This window comes from Erinaceus europaeus, chromosome 7 (assembly GCF_950295315.1).
Source record: "Erinaceus europaeus chromosome 7, mEriEur2.1, whole genome shotgun sequence".
Taxonomy (NCBI): domain Eukaryota; kingdom Metazoa; phylum Chordata; class Mammalia; order Eulipotyphla; family Erinaceidae; genus Erinaceus; species Erinaceus europaeus.
In genome coordinates, this window is record NC_080168.1 from 47068025 (window position 1) to 47083476 (window position 15452).

Consider the following 15452-nt stretch of genomic DNA (forward strand, 5'->3'; position numbering starts at 1 on the left):
GTAACTCTAATCTGTAATCAAATCAGAGTACCAATGGGATAAATATTCTTACTTTGCATGTTACAAAAGAAAATGTTTCAGACCCATGAACAGATAGTGAAACTGGACATAAGCAGAAATAATTCCCAGTATTAATATATATACAGATTTCTAAATGTTGCATTTTTTTGCTTTTCACAGTTCTTTTGTGTAAAATGAAGTTGCCATGAAAAATAAATGTGTGTATACATGACATTATTCTCAAAGGTGGACTTGTTTCCTTATTTTTGAAGTATTGAAAAATATTAATGTATAATTAGAGGCTTTTTTTATTTGGTATTACAAATTTTAAATGACTTTTTCTTGATAAGTAAATCTTTTATGGTAACAAATTACTTTTATCACCTACTATAGTTTTTCACCTGGAAATCTATATTCACCATATTACTACATTAGGGAACCCTTATATCAGATGCCTATAAATTCAGGTTTAGATCTAACCCAGTTCCTGAAAAACTCTGTTTCCAATAAGCTATTTCTATGTTTCTCAAACATATCTTTGTTATTAAGAAAAAGCTCAAGGGAAGAAACAGCTCCCTCAACATCAGGTTTTATTGGCCTTGTATATAGAAGAATATTATCGGGAATCAGGCGGTAGCACAGCGGGTTAAGAGCATGTGTCACAAAGCACAAGGACCAGTGTAAGGATCCCGGTTCAAGCCCCCGGCACCCCACTTGCAGGGGAGTCCCTTCACAGGCGGTGAAGCAGGTCTGGAGGTGTCTATCTTTCTCTCCCTCTCTCTATTTTTCCTTCCTCTCTCCATTTCTCTCTGTCCTATCCGACAATGATGACATCAACAACAACGATAACTACAGCAACAATAAAAAGGGCAACAAAGGGAAAATAAACAAAGTATTTATTAAAAAAGAATATCAGCAAGCTAATGATAAGCATCAATCATTCATATGCTGAATTAAAATCTAGTATTTTAGATTCATTTATTACACTCTATGTTTTAAGTAGTTTGATGATTTACCCCACTATATGCTCTATTTCCTTTCTGAACTGACCCCTTTGTATCTGGAATTACTGATGTTTTGTAAACCTTGTTAATAAAAGGACTCATGGCCTGAAAGAGGGGTTTTTGATGGATCACTCCACTCCTATAATGGAGTATGTCCAGGGAAGTTACCTCTGGGCCCTCAGTAAGACATTGAACTTGTTTTTCTGAGTAATTTTTTCTGGTATCCTGCACCTCCAGCCCCAACAACACAGAAAACAACACTACAATCAAATTATTAAACAATATAGTAAAATGACCGGCTACAAAATCAATATATAAAAATCAGTGGCATTCCTCTATGCAAACATCAAACTAAAAGAAGACATCTAGAAATCAATCCCTATAGTAAATCTATAGCAGAAAAAAAACAATCAAATATTTAGGAATAAAGTTAGCAAAAGCAGTGCAAGATTTTCACACTGAAAACTATGAGTCACTCTTCAAGGTAACAGAAAGAGAAAATAATATATGGAGGGCTATCTCATGCTCTTGGATTGGAAGAATTAACACTGTCAAAATGACCATTCTACCCAGATCCATATACAGATTTAATGCAGCCCTCATCCAGGTACCACCATATTTATTTAAGGGAATAGAACAAAAGCTACAACTATTTATCTATAATCAGAAAGCTCCTAGGGTTGCCAAAATAGTCTTGAGAAAAAAGAGGGAAATTGATCTGATCTGGGGTCCATATACAGCTTAGGAGCCTATGTGACTTCTGCATCCCTGCAGATTCGAGCTCACATTCTGTGGTCATCAGCAGGAACATTCCAAGCTGCCCCAATATCCAGACCTATCTTTCTCAAGTGTAGCATAGAGTATGTTGTTCAGCCTCCTTTCAGAGTATGGAACATTCTCTACTGTTGTTGATCCAAGTTGAGGGCAAGGTCCTATGGGGGTCTACAAAGGGGTCTGTTTTGTTGTTCCTGATATAGATGACCGGTAACAATGGAGAGAGGGATTTATTTGGGTCTAGGCCCATCATGTCTGTTTGGGAATCTCAGGACTCACCAGTTATGGCCCCAGATGATAGGGTGGCCTGACAGTGACTAAAGAGTCATTGTTAAAGTACGCCAGTCTGTTGACCTTTGCAGTCCCTGCTTTGATAAGGTTAGTTTTGGAGTGAGTAAGAGAGCTGTAATAGGAAGTAGGTGAGGGGGGTATCTAAGTCTAAATAGACACTATTTCATTATGAACTTCATACTGACTCACTGTAGACTACTGTGTACTTCTGCTTTCAGGTATATATTTTGACCTAATTTATGGATACATGTGAACATATGCTCTATCTTAAAGACCTGGTCTATATCTAGGTTTTGGGACTTTGTTGGGAAGTGAACCACCTGAGATGGAATTATAGAATCCTATGAAAGGAAAGGTCTCACCTGAGTAATGAGGCTGAAGGGTTGCCATGCCTGATGTCTCTGGACACATTCTGAAGTGAAGCATGCTAAGATAGTACTCCCTGCGTTGATTAGGTTGGGATCAGCAGATGCGATATCATTTGGTATGAACCAAGAGAAGCATGCAGAAAAGTGAACCCCACTCTAGAGGTTCCAGGACTGGGGAAATATAGGCTTTATAGAGGAATCTGGAGGTTCCTGCTGTCTTAGGGTTTAAGAAGGCAATAGATAGTTACTGCTATAATCATATTATTTGGAAACTGAGTTAATGTCGGGCTAGCGTCTTGAGAGAGATGACCCAGGGACTAAGCTCATAGTGGCAAAGCAATACAAATCTTTATTCATTGGAGTGCCTCAGAGTCAGGCAGTAGCACACCTGGTTAAGCCACATGGCGCCAACTGCAATGGATGGCATCAGCCTCTAGGTCTGCATGCCCACCCTCCTCCAGGTAGGGACACAGAAGAGACAAAACAGAAACAGAAGTGGCTTGACAATACCATAAATGGTAAGGGGTGGAGAAAGGCAAAAAGGGGGCCAGGAATGGTATGGACATCCCCAGCAACTGTTGCTAGGGGTTCAACTGGTAGAATTAATAATAATGCCCTGGAGGAAGGGAGTGTCTTGAGGGTAGAAAGAAGATAGATCAAAGGAATGGAATGGGTGGGTATCTTTCAGGCAAAACAATGATTATAGGCCATAGTATCAGGAATGCAGGGTGCTTTGTGAGCCCTGCCAAGCTCAACCATATCCACATGATTTCCTGACACTTTGAAAAATCCCTTTGTTAGGATTTGCTGTATCATACACAACATCACCATAATTTATGTCCTTTGATCAGATCAAATCGATAAGGTTTACAGTCAACAATATTCATACACCTTTCCCATATTTGGGAGCTACTCTCTTCCCAGATCCAGCTTTCTGATCCTTTTTCCAGCCATGACATCACCTTCCCAGACAGTAACTAGGATCCACCTGCATATCAGACTTCAAGCTCAGGGAAAAAAAAAAATGAGTATAGTCATAGGCCCTTTGGAACATAACTAAAATATGCCTACTCGCTATCTACAGAACAGAGCCCCCCCCCAACTCTTCATCTGCACTACTCCAGCCTTTAGGCTCATGATTAGTCAACAACTTGCTTGGCTTTATATGTTAACTCTCTTTTCAGCCACCAGGTTCCAGATGCTAGCATGATGCCAGCCAGACTTCCCTGGTCAGACAACCCCAGCAATGTGTCCTGGAGTTCCGATTCCCCAGAACCCCATCCCACTAGTGAAAGAGAGAGGCAGGCTGGGAGTATGGATTGACCTGTCAATGCCCATGTTTAGTGGGGAAGCAATTACAGAAGCCAGACCTTCTACCTTCTGTATCCCACAATGATCTTGGGTCCATACTCCCAGAGGGTTAAAGAATAGGAAAGCTATCAAGGGAGGAGATGGGATGTCGAGTTCTGGTGGTGGGAATTGTATGGAGTGGTGCCCCTCTTATCCTATGGTCTTGTCAATGTTTCCTTTTTATAAGTAAAATTTTTTTTTAAAAAAGAATGAAATTGGAGGCATCACACTTACTGACCTTATACTACAGAGCTGCTATAATCAAATATTCCTAGAACTAGAACCAAAGTAGGTACATAGACCAGTAGAGTTGAAAGGCCAGAAAAAAGCCCCAACACCTATGGACAATAACTTTTTCACAAGGGTGTCCAAAACATTAAATGGAGAGAGTCTCTTCAACTAGTGGTGTTGGGGAAATTGGATAGAAATATGTAAGTAAATGAAATTGAACCACAACATATTACCATCAACCATTATATCTTAAAATATCAATTATTTCTTGAAATATTGTTACTTCTTCTATTCTCTTTAGCCTCTCTGCTTGAGTCTCTTATTAAATGAATGGATCTCGAATGAGATCTAACCATACTCCCTGTAGTAACTACAGTAAACTGCAGTTTTTCTGTGAGATTTCTTCAACTCTGTCTTCTACTTCATTAAAATCTTCTCAACAGTGTGTAATATACTGTTAAGCACAATGCTCAAAATTTTAGTTTCTGTAGTTTTTATTTGCAAACTTGTTTTTGAAAGGATGGGTTGTATCATCTTTGTCAGTCTTCTATTCCATGCAAAATTCTAGTAGTTTCTTTTAAAAAAGTTTTATCCTTAATTTTACTTGTTTTTATAGAAACAGAGTGAAACTGAGAAGGAGGAATTAGAGAAAGAGAAACACCTGCAACACTGCTTCACCACTAGTGAAGCTTCCACCACCCATCCCCTCCCACAAATAAGTGGGGACCAGGATCTTTAGCTGGGGTAATCGTTCATGGTAATATGTATGCTCTATTATATATACCACTACCCAGCCCCACTGTATTAGATGTTTAATAAGTACTAACTTTATATGTTTGATGTTTAGTTTAAGGATATGTCTGATAATGCAAGTGTCTGATGTCCATTAGAATCTTTTTTGGTTGTCTATTATTCCTACTCATGGAGTTTATGCCTGCTTATATTTATATTCTAGATACTATAAAAATTATATGAATAATTTACTTGAAGTCTAGGATAAAATGACTTCTTTGTATCTATGATTTGTTTTCAGTCTTGGCATATCTGTAATCATATCTAAATAAGAGTATATTACTTGAAGTGCCCTAGAAAGCTCATCAAACTGTAATTTAAGCTGTAGTTTCTTGTAAGGGTTCATCTACCTGCAATTCATATTCACCAGGAATGTTTAGTCCTTTAGTATTGTCAAATGCCCACTCTGAATGACTCAGTAGTAATTTCTGCATCCTTTATCTCTACTATGCTATTGATAAATCAATTTTAAATATTCTAGACTTACCAAATATTCTCAGGAAAAAGACAGTATGCATGAACATTAATTTCTTTGGGTTTCACTTTTCCTAGTTCCTTCTCCCAGTAATTACTTACTGTTATGCCAGTATCAATTTTTAAACCACAAATATTGATTTTTTTCAGTAGAAGAACTGATCCAAATTACCTATCCCATTACTAGAAAGAGGGAGCCATATAACATCTTTCTTAACAATCAATTAATGATGACTAGTTATCATAATTTTCCAAACATACTCTTGTTTTTGCCATTTACATTTGGAAAAGCTGTTCTCTATGTCCAGAATATACAGGATATCCACCTTCCATAATTTGACAGGCTCAGAACAAATGTCACTTCTCTTCAAAGTTTTTCTTACTTTCTCTACTTTCCCAAATCAGTAGCCTATATCTTTTCCTATAAACTCCCACAAGTGCTAGTCTGTACGTTGTCTGAGAAATTAACTAGATAGAAATATATTGATACATGTATAGTTGTACTACATTGACATTTCTGTCTCCTGAAGGATCTCCTTAGTTCCCTTCCAACTCAACACATATTAAGAACTGATTTTTGTGTATATGTGGGGAAGCAGGATGTGCAATACTTCTAAGTTTGATGTCTTACCATACTGCTGGAAGTAGGAAGCGACTTGTACCTGTAGATCCTTACGTTTGTTTAGCGCTTTAGAATTAACAGGGTATACTCACAGACTCTTCAGTATTGGTATCATCCTGCTACATATGAGGAACAGAAGGCAAAACAGACTAAAGTGTGCCACTGAACAGAGCCATGTAGTCACAGATGGAACCCTATGTCTTTTCTCTGTAAGACTGGAGCTTAATCTAGACATTATAGTTGCTTACTCATATTATTTGTACCACCTGTCCTTTTTTCTTATTTCAACGAGATGGGAAGTTTTCTGTGTCTCAGTTCTCCTCACCTCACAACCTTGGTTCCGTTTCTCACAACTTGCATATCCACCATGCAGCCCCCAGTAACATAGGCAGCCAAATTCAACTCAGAAAATTCAGCCTGAAGGAGAGAACAAAAATAAAGGAAGATTTGTCAAATACCATTCATGCTAATAAATGCTATTACATATGATATATGCCAAATATTATTTTTTACCTCATCTGAAACTTAGGATGTTGGTGGTAATATTTTTATCTCCCTTTTTGAAATATGAGGAAGTTTAGGTACATATAAGCATGGTGACATGTACATAGATACATAATTAATAAAAAGCAATATAAGATTGAAACCTACACATTTTTGATTCAAGGATGCATGCTTTCAGTCCTTAGTAATGTATTTTCTACTGTTTTATTAGAAAAATAATGATTTTCCAGGACCTGAACACTTTTCATAAGACCACCCATTATCATGGTGCACTTATTAACTAAACCTCAAAACCTAGATATAGACCAGGGCCCATGAGATGGAGCATATGTACATGTATCCATAAGTTAATGGAAAATATATAACTTAAAGCAAAAGTGCACAATAGTTTGCAGTGAGTCAATAAATGAAGCAAGTAGAAAGATCTAAAGACACCATAAAGTACCTAATGAAATAGTTTCTACTTAGACCTAAATACTCTCCTCACCTACATCCTATTACAAGTCCCTCAATTGCTCCAAAGCTGGCCTTATCAAAGTAAGGACTACAAAAGCTGAGTAAGGGCAACAGACTGAGATACTTTTTTAAAAAAATTATAAAATGTAAACACTGTCAAGTCCATAGACTAAGAGGGGTACAACTCCACACTTCCCACCACCTGAACTCCATATCCCATCTCCTCCCCTGATAACTTTCCTATTCTTTAACCCTCTGGGAGTATGGACCCAGGGTCATTATTGGGTGCAGAAGGTGGACAGTGTGGCTTCTGTAATTAGCTTCCCCGCTGAACATGGGGGTTGGTAAGTGGATCCATACTCCCAGCCTATCTCTCTCTTTCCCTAGTGGAGCAGAATTCTGGGGAATCGGGGCTCCAGGATACATTGGTGAGGTCATATGCCCAGGGAAATCTGGTTGGCATCATGATAAGAGTCTGGCACTTGTTGACTAAAAAAAGAGTTAACATATAAAGCAGAACAAATTGTTAGCTAATCATGAACCTAAAGGCAAGAATAATTGGGGTCTCCATTTTGGAAACAGCTAGTAGGTCTATTTTAGGTATATTCCAAGAGGCCTATGACTTTACTAGGTTTTGCCTGCACTTGACATCTGATATGCAGGTGAACCCCAGTTATTGCCTGGTGATGATGTCATGGCTGAAAGAAGGACTAGACAGCTGGATCAGGTAAGAGGGTAGCTCCCAAATATGGGAAAGATGTATAAATATTGTTGAGTGTAAACCCCATCGATTTGATCTGGGGCCCATATTCAGCCTAGGAGCCTATGTAACCTCTTCATCACTATAGGTCTAAGATCACAATTTGTGATCATGAGTAGGACTGTTCCAAGTTGCACCAATTTCAGGACCTATCTTCCTCATGTGGTAGATAGAGTACATTATCCAACCTCCCTTTAGAGAATGGAACATTCTCTAACATTGATCCATATTGAGACTGGCATACGTTAATGATGACTCTCTAGTCACTACCAGGCCATCCCATCACCTGGGGTCCCAGTTAGGGAGTCCTGGCATTCCTATACCTCTAGAGGTCTAGATGGGCCAAGATCTATAATAGACCACTCTCACCATTGACACTGGTCATCTCCATCAGCAACAACATAATGGACCCCTTTGTGGGCCCCTATAGGATCTTGTCCTCAGTGTGGACCAACAGTGGTAGGGAGTGTTCCATTCTCTGAAGGGAGGTTGGACAACATACTCTACCTACTTACTACCTGAGGAAGATGGGTCCTGAAATTAGTGCAGCCTGGACTGTTTCTAGCAGTGACTACAGAATGTGAGCTCAGACTTACAGTAATACAGAGGTTACATAGGCTCCTGTGCTGACTATGGGCTCCAGACCAAATCGATGGGGTTTACAGTTATCAATACTTGGATACTTTCATCATATTTGGGAGCTACTTTCTTTCCTGATCCAGCTTTCTAGTCCTTTTTCTAGCTATGACACCATCTCCCCAGACAATAATCTGGGTCCACCTGCATATTAGATGTCAGGCAAAGGCAAAAACTAGTGAAGTCATAGATAGGCCCCTTGGAATATACCTAAAATAGACCTACTAGTTTTTTCCTGAATGGAGACCCCAAATCTTCATCTGCAATATTCATGCCTTTAGGTTCACAATTAGTCAACAATTTGTTCTACTTTATATCTTTTTTAAAAATTATCTTTATTTAGTAGATAGATACAGGCAGAATTTGAGAGGTAGGGATAGAGAGGGAGAGATACAGAGACATCTGTAGCCCTGCTTCACCATTTGCAAAGGAATGCCCCTGCAGGTGGGGACTGGAGGCTGGAATCTGGGTTCTCGCACACTGTAACAAGTGTGCTCAACCAGGTACACCACCACCTGGCCCTCTGCTTTACATCTTAAGTCTTTTTCAGCAACCAGGTTCCAGATGCTATCATAATGCCAACCTGGGTTTGCTGGGCAGATGACCCCACCAGGTGTCCTGGAGCCCTGCCTCCCCAAAGCCCTGCCCTAATAGGGAAAGAGAGACAGGCTAGGAGTATGGATCAACTTGAAAATGCCCACATTCAGTGGAGAAGCAATTATAGATGCCAGACTTCCCACCTTCTGCACCCCATAATAATCCTGTGTCCATACTCACAGAGCAGTAAAGAATAGGAATGCTATCAAGCAAGGGGATTGGATACAGAGTTCTGGTGGTGAGAATTGTGTGGAAATGTACCCCTCTTATCCTGTGGTCTTGTCAATATTTCCATTTAATAAATAAAAATAAAAAAGAACGCCCATCATCATACTGGATTAGGGTTCATTCTAATGACTCCTCTTAGTTGATTACTTCTGTAAACATCCTATTGTCAAATAAAATCACATTCTGAAGAAGTGGAATATTAGGAGTTTAACCATGAATTTGTGGAAGACATAATTTAATCTATAACTGTATTCTAAAAAATATTAATGAGAGCATATAACCAAACTGTGTATTATAGACAGAAAGTATCAAAGCTATTTCTTTTTTTTAATTTTTTTATATTTATTTTATTTATTTATTCCCTTTTTTTGCCCTTGTTGTTTTATTGTTGTAGTTATTATTGTTGTTGTTGTTGTTGGATAGGACAGAGAGAAATGGAGAGAGGGAGGGGAAGACAGAGAGGAGGAGAGAAAGACACCTGCAGACCTGCTTCACCTCTTGTGAAGCGACTCCCCTGCAGGTGGGGAGCCGGGGTTCAAACCGGGATCCTTATGCTGGTCTTTGTGTTTTGCGCCACCTGTGCTTAGCCCGCTGCACTACAGCCCAACTCCCGCTATTTCTTTTAGTTTACAGACTAACTGGTCACATATGTGAAACTTCCACTGTGTGCCATGAACTGCCCTTAGTGTTTCTTTTCTTTTTTTTTTAATTTCTTTATTGGGAAATTAATGTTTTACATTCGACAGTAAATACAATAGTTTGTACATGCATAATATTTCCAAGATTTCCATCTATATAACAATACAACCCCCACTAGGTCCTCTGTCATCCTTTTTGGACCTGTACTCTCCCCACCGACCAACCCCACAGTCTTTTACTTTGGTGCAATATGCCAATTCCAGCTCAGGTTCTACTTGTGTTTTCTGTTCTGATCTTGTTTTTCAACTTCTGCCTGAGAGTGAGATCATCCCATACTCATCCTTCTGTTTCTGACTTATTTCACTTAACATAAATTATTCAAGGCCTATCCATGATCAGCTGAAAACGGTAAAGTCACCATTTTTTATAGCTAAGTAGTTAGCTATATATTGTGTATATATACCACATTGTGTTTATATACCACAGCTTGCTCAGCCACTCATCTATTGTTGGACACCTGAGTTGCTTCCAGGTTTTGGCTATTACAAATTGTGCTGTTAAGAACATATGTGTAGGGGAAGCGTCACAAGTAGCAAAGCAGCAAAGAGACACAAGTAGGTGTCTCTTTGTCTCTTCTTTTCTATGTCCCCCCCTTCCTCTCAATTTCTGACTATCCCTATCCAATAAATAAATAAAATAAAAAAGAACATATGTGTACACAGATCTGGTGGATCACATTGATTGAATTATGTATATTAAACCAAACTTGCATCCCTGGGATAAACCCCACTTGGTTATGATGAACAATCTTTTTATTATACTGATGTATCCAGTTGGATAGAATTTTGTTCAATATTTTAGCATCTATGTTCATCAGAGATATTGGTCTGTAATTTTATTTTTTGGTTATGTCCCTGTCTGCGTTTGGTATCAAAGTGATATTGGCTTCATAGAAGCTGGAAGGGAGTATTCCAGTGTCTTCAATCTTCTGGAAGACTTTTAAAAGTAGAGGTATTAGTTCATCTTTGAAGGTTTTGTAGAATTCATTTGTAAAACCATCTAGTCCAGGACTTTTATTTTTGGGAAGATTTTTTATAACTGATTCAACTTCATTAGCTGTGATGGGCCTATTCATGTTATCTACTTCCTCTTTACTTAATTTTGGAAGTTCGTAGGTATCTAGGAAATTGTTCATTTCTTCCAGTTGTTTCAATAGTATTTTAATCCCTGAGTTGGAGCTCAGTAGTTTAAAAGCCTCTTTTGTTCTTTTTCTTCCCTACAGGCTATGGGAGCCTGAGGGATTTTAAACTATAAGTAGGCTTCTTAGCTTAATCCTGATTCCTGACCAAGAGATAAAAGCAGTGTGGGGCAGAGATAAACCAGTGGTTATGCAAAGAGACTTTCACAGTCCCTCCTGTAGGCCACAGAGGTATAGCTCTTCTACTGAGTTTCCTGGTTAGTTTTCTGTCCCCTTGTGTCAGCACAGGGCCTCCCTGCCACTGCTCCAGATTCTGAGGGCAGCAGGAATGGAGACTCACAGTTGCATTTGGTGATTCTCAGGGGAGTCCCTTCCTCCCTTCAGCTGTCCCCTTGTTTGTGAAACAGACTGGAGGTTGTGTCTCAACTGGTAAACTGCCAGACTGTTACCAGCCACTTACTCTCTCCCTAGGCTCCTCTCTGTCCATGGAGCCACATGTGTTTGCACTCAAGTGATTTGGTGGGTTCCTGTAGTTGTTCTAGTCCTGTCTTGTTGTGATCCCAGGTGGTCTCCTTTGGTATTCCTTCCCTGCTCTGAGTGTCTTCTGATGATGTTTTTTCTTCTTTTTATTGTAATAATAATCCTTTAGTGTTTCACATGTGTGAATTCATTAAATTGTCACACTTGTCCAGATGAACAAATCGAGGCAGGGAGAGATTAGATAATTTACTGTCAGAAAGTAAGCATCCTCCACTCCCCCCAACATTCAGAAGAATAAGGATGAAGTTAGATTAAAACTTGGAATTTCAGGAATCCCTTTCACAATATTTAAATAAATAAAAAAACAAGCTTACATTGTAACAACAGTGGTTTAAATGTATCCCCTTGGAATCACTTAATGGGAATTATGACCACAGCCTAAACATTTCCCCAGATGGCATTAAAGCAAACCTTGAGTGCTTACGTCATTGCTCTAATTAATAACCTCATTATGCTACAGAAAAAAATAAAGGACCCTGTTAATGGGTTCAGGTTATTAAATAGTGTTACTGATGTAGCTACTAAGATTAATGACCTAAATTTTAGCCCTATCATATTTAAGATACTTTATCAGCAAGATTACAAAGAAGAATTAACAAGAAAAGTTGTTGATTTTGAGTGCAGATAAACAAAGAGGTTAGAAAAAAGTTGCAACATAGGACAAATGGAAACCAAACATATGAAGAAAGAGTGAATTAGCGTCTTGGGTGGTGGCATCTGACTCAATGGGCATAAAGTCTCAGAATCTGTCATGCTGCCCAAAAGCTGCCCATAAAGGTAAGATGCCTGGATAGAAGACAACCTTCAGGCTTGAATAAACAAGTTAGAAGGTTCATCTTATTCATTTCAGGATGTTTAGAACTATTTTCCAGTCATGATTTATGAAAGGAGATGAGGTAAATGTCTGGGCTGTAAACTATCAAGCTTCTGTTTCATTAAAGTATAGGTAAGCAAAGAAAGGACAGTTTTTTAAATATAACTTCCCCCAAAACTTCAACCAACCACAGAAATGAGCAAATGGTAAGGAAACCATTTCTCAAGATAGTATAATGGCCCCTGTGGTAGAATTCTTGAAGAGCTGCTATCTTTGAAGAGTCTTTGAACTCTCATAGAAATTGTAGAGGGTCAAAATGCTACTTTCTCAAAGTAGCGATGCAAAAGTGATTTTCCTTGGGAACTGAGTCAGTGTAGATATAATCAAGAATCTGAGCTCCGGTAGTCGGGCGGTTGTGCAGTGGGTTAAGCGCACATGGCGCAAAGCGCAAGGACTGGTTCAAGCCCCCAGCTCCCCACCTGCAGGGGAGTCACTTTACAGGCAGTGAAGCAGGTCTGCAGGTGTCTATCTTTCTCTACACTTCTCTGTCCTCCCCTCCTCTCTCCTTTTCTCTCTGTCCTATCCAACAATGACAACATCTACAACAATAAAACAACAAGGGCAACAAAAGGGAATAAATAAATAAATATTAGAAAAAAGGAAGAATGTGAGCTCTTTCTGGTTTATAGTGGGCCCTAGATACAATGAAAAATCTTTTTTTTTTTTTTTTTTTTTTTTTTGCCACCAGGGTTATTGCTAGGGCTTGGTGCCTGCACTACAAACCCACCACTCCTAGAAGCTATTTTTTCCCTTTTTGTTCCCCTTGTTGTTTATTGTTGTTGATATTGTTGTTATTGCTATGGCTGGATAGGACAGAGAGAAATCAAGAAAGGAGGGGAAGTCAGAGAGGGGGTGAGAAAGACAGACACCTGTAGACTTGCTTCACCGCTTGTGAAGTGACCCCACTTCATAGACTCTATGCAAGTATGCAGATATCTTTCTCTCCCCCTCTCTGTCTTCCCCTCCTTTCTCGATTTCTCTCTGTCCTATCCAACAACAATGATGATAATAATAAAACAACAAGGACAACAAAGGGAAAAAGTGGCCTCTAGGAGCAGTGGATTCATAGTGCAGGCACTGAGCCCTACTGATAACCCTGGAGGCAGAAAAAAAAAGAATCCTGGTTCCAGCACTTGGCTCCCCACCTGGGGGGTTGCTTCACAAGCAGTGAAGCAGGTCAGCAGGTGTCTATAGTTTCCCTCCCCCTCTCTTTGATTTCTCTCTGTCCTTTCCAACAACAAAGACAGCAATAACAACAATAATAAGAACAATGAAAAACAACAAGGGCAACAAAAAAGAAAAAATAGCCTCCAGGAGCAGTGGATTCATAGTGCAGGCACCAAGCCCCAGCAATAACTGTAGAGGCAAAAAAAAAAAAAAAAAAAATAGAAACAGTGAAATTACACCAACAAAAGTAAAACAAACAAACAAACAAAAAACCCCAGCAGAAGTTGGAAGAAGAAGGATCTTCCACTAGATATTTTAGAGTGAATATAGACTATCAACATCTTGCTTTACATTTCTGCCCCCCAGAACTATGAAATAAGTCACCAATTTTGTAGTAATTTGTTATGGCAGTGCTAGGAAATACAGTAATTTAGGGAATTGTAAGTTCTGTATTTCATGCAAACTGTCAGGGTTTAAAGAAGACCAGTAAGATTGGGTAAGCTCCTTTATTCACTTCACCAAAACCAGACATAAATGTATATAAATGCACACTTTCAGCATGCACATAGACATAGACCACACAAAGTAATGCACTGGTAGATTGACTAAATTAAAAAAAAAAACTTGTCACTTAAATTTTCTGCATAAGTTTATCTTTTGAGTTAAAAATTTTTGATTCAAATTCCCTTTAATACTATCTTTTAAAATATTATTACACTAGGCACTGTAGGATAAAAGAACATTTTGTGAAACCACACTCAAATACAAGTGATTTAATACTGGTTAGTATAGTCAAGTTACTAAGTGATTTGAATCTCAGCTTTTGACATCTCTAAAATGAAGATACTAGAATCAGTTACAGCTACCTCTAAAGATTTTTATAAATGTTTATGAGGATGTACATGAAACATCTATCAAGAGGAGTATTTACAGGAATACTTCTGTAAAGGGTTTTCATTATTTTTTTCAAATACTTCATTATCTTACAGTAAACTAAGTGTATAAAAATTGATGTTGTCAGACCAAAGAAATAACTCAACTGGTAAAATGCAGGAATTGTATATCTAAGTTTCCTGATAGATCCCCGGTTTCTTTTGTACCAGAGTGACTCTCTGAATTCTATTTCCTCATTTTACATGTGCAAAATTCTCTATCTCATGTAAAATAGATATACCTTTTAAAAACATGTTACCAAAGAAAAAGCAGCTCTTACGGTCTGGAAGGTGGTACAGTGGATAAAGCATTGGACTCTCATTCAATATCCAGCAGCACATGTACCAGAGTGATTTCTAGTTCTTTCTCTCTCTCTCTCTCTCTTCCTATCTTTATCACTAATAAATAAAAGATAAAACATAATTAAAAAAGAAAAGGCAGCTCTTTAAAATATTTGTAACATACATTATAATATAACAGTATAAAACATAAGAATAATTTCTATTTATGTCCTTAATGAAGTTATGGGATCTGTATTTACACTCACATCGTAAACAACTAGACAACTAGAAAAACATATTTAGTAATAGTTCTCCAACATTGGGCAATAAGCATCACAAGACTATGACCCTCGCAAAAAGGAAACAAAACTATTCAGATGATTGCCCCAGCTTACTGCCTGGAGGTAGTTTCCAGGCAGTGAGCACTGTGGGAGAAAGGCAACAGAGCTATCTCAAAAAACAGAGTCAGAGATCAGAGCTCAAGGAAGCCAAGGTGGCTAGAATTTGCAGGAAAGAGTATAAGAAAAGAGGCAACTGTAAACAACAACAACAACAACACACAACCTAGAGGGTCAGGAGTGGCATTAGGCTTAGCACACATAGTACAAAGCTCAAGGACATACTTAAGGATCTGGGTTCAAGCCCCTGCTTCCCCTCTACAGGAGGGGTCACTTCATAAGTAGTGTATCTATCTTTCTCTCTCCCTCTCTATCTCCCCCTCTTCTCTCAATTT

The 15452-nt window shown here is 38.6% G+C and overlaps 1 protein-coding gene across 1 annotated transcript in view; it reads right to left on the reverse strand.

The window, feature by feature from the left end:
* SYN3 (synapsin III) overlaps nt 1–15452 on the reverse strand; it is a 505196-nt gene that overhangs the window by 444886 nt on the left and 44858 nt on the right. The window contains exon 2 of the mRNA XM_060194367.1: nt 6232–6323. Within this exon, the coding sequence (XP_060050350.1) occupies nt 6232–6323 (92 nt within the window). The remainder of the gene's footprint in view (nt 1–6231; nt 6324–15452) is intronic.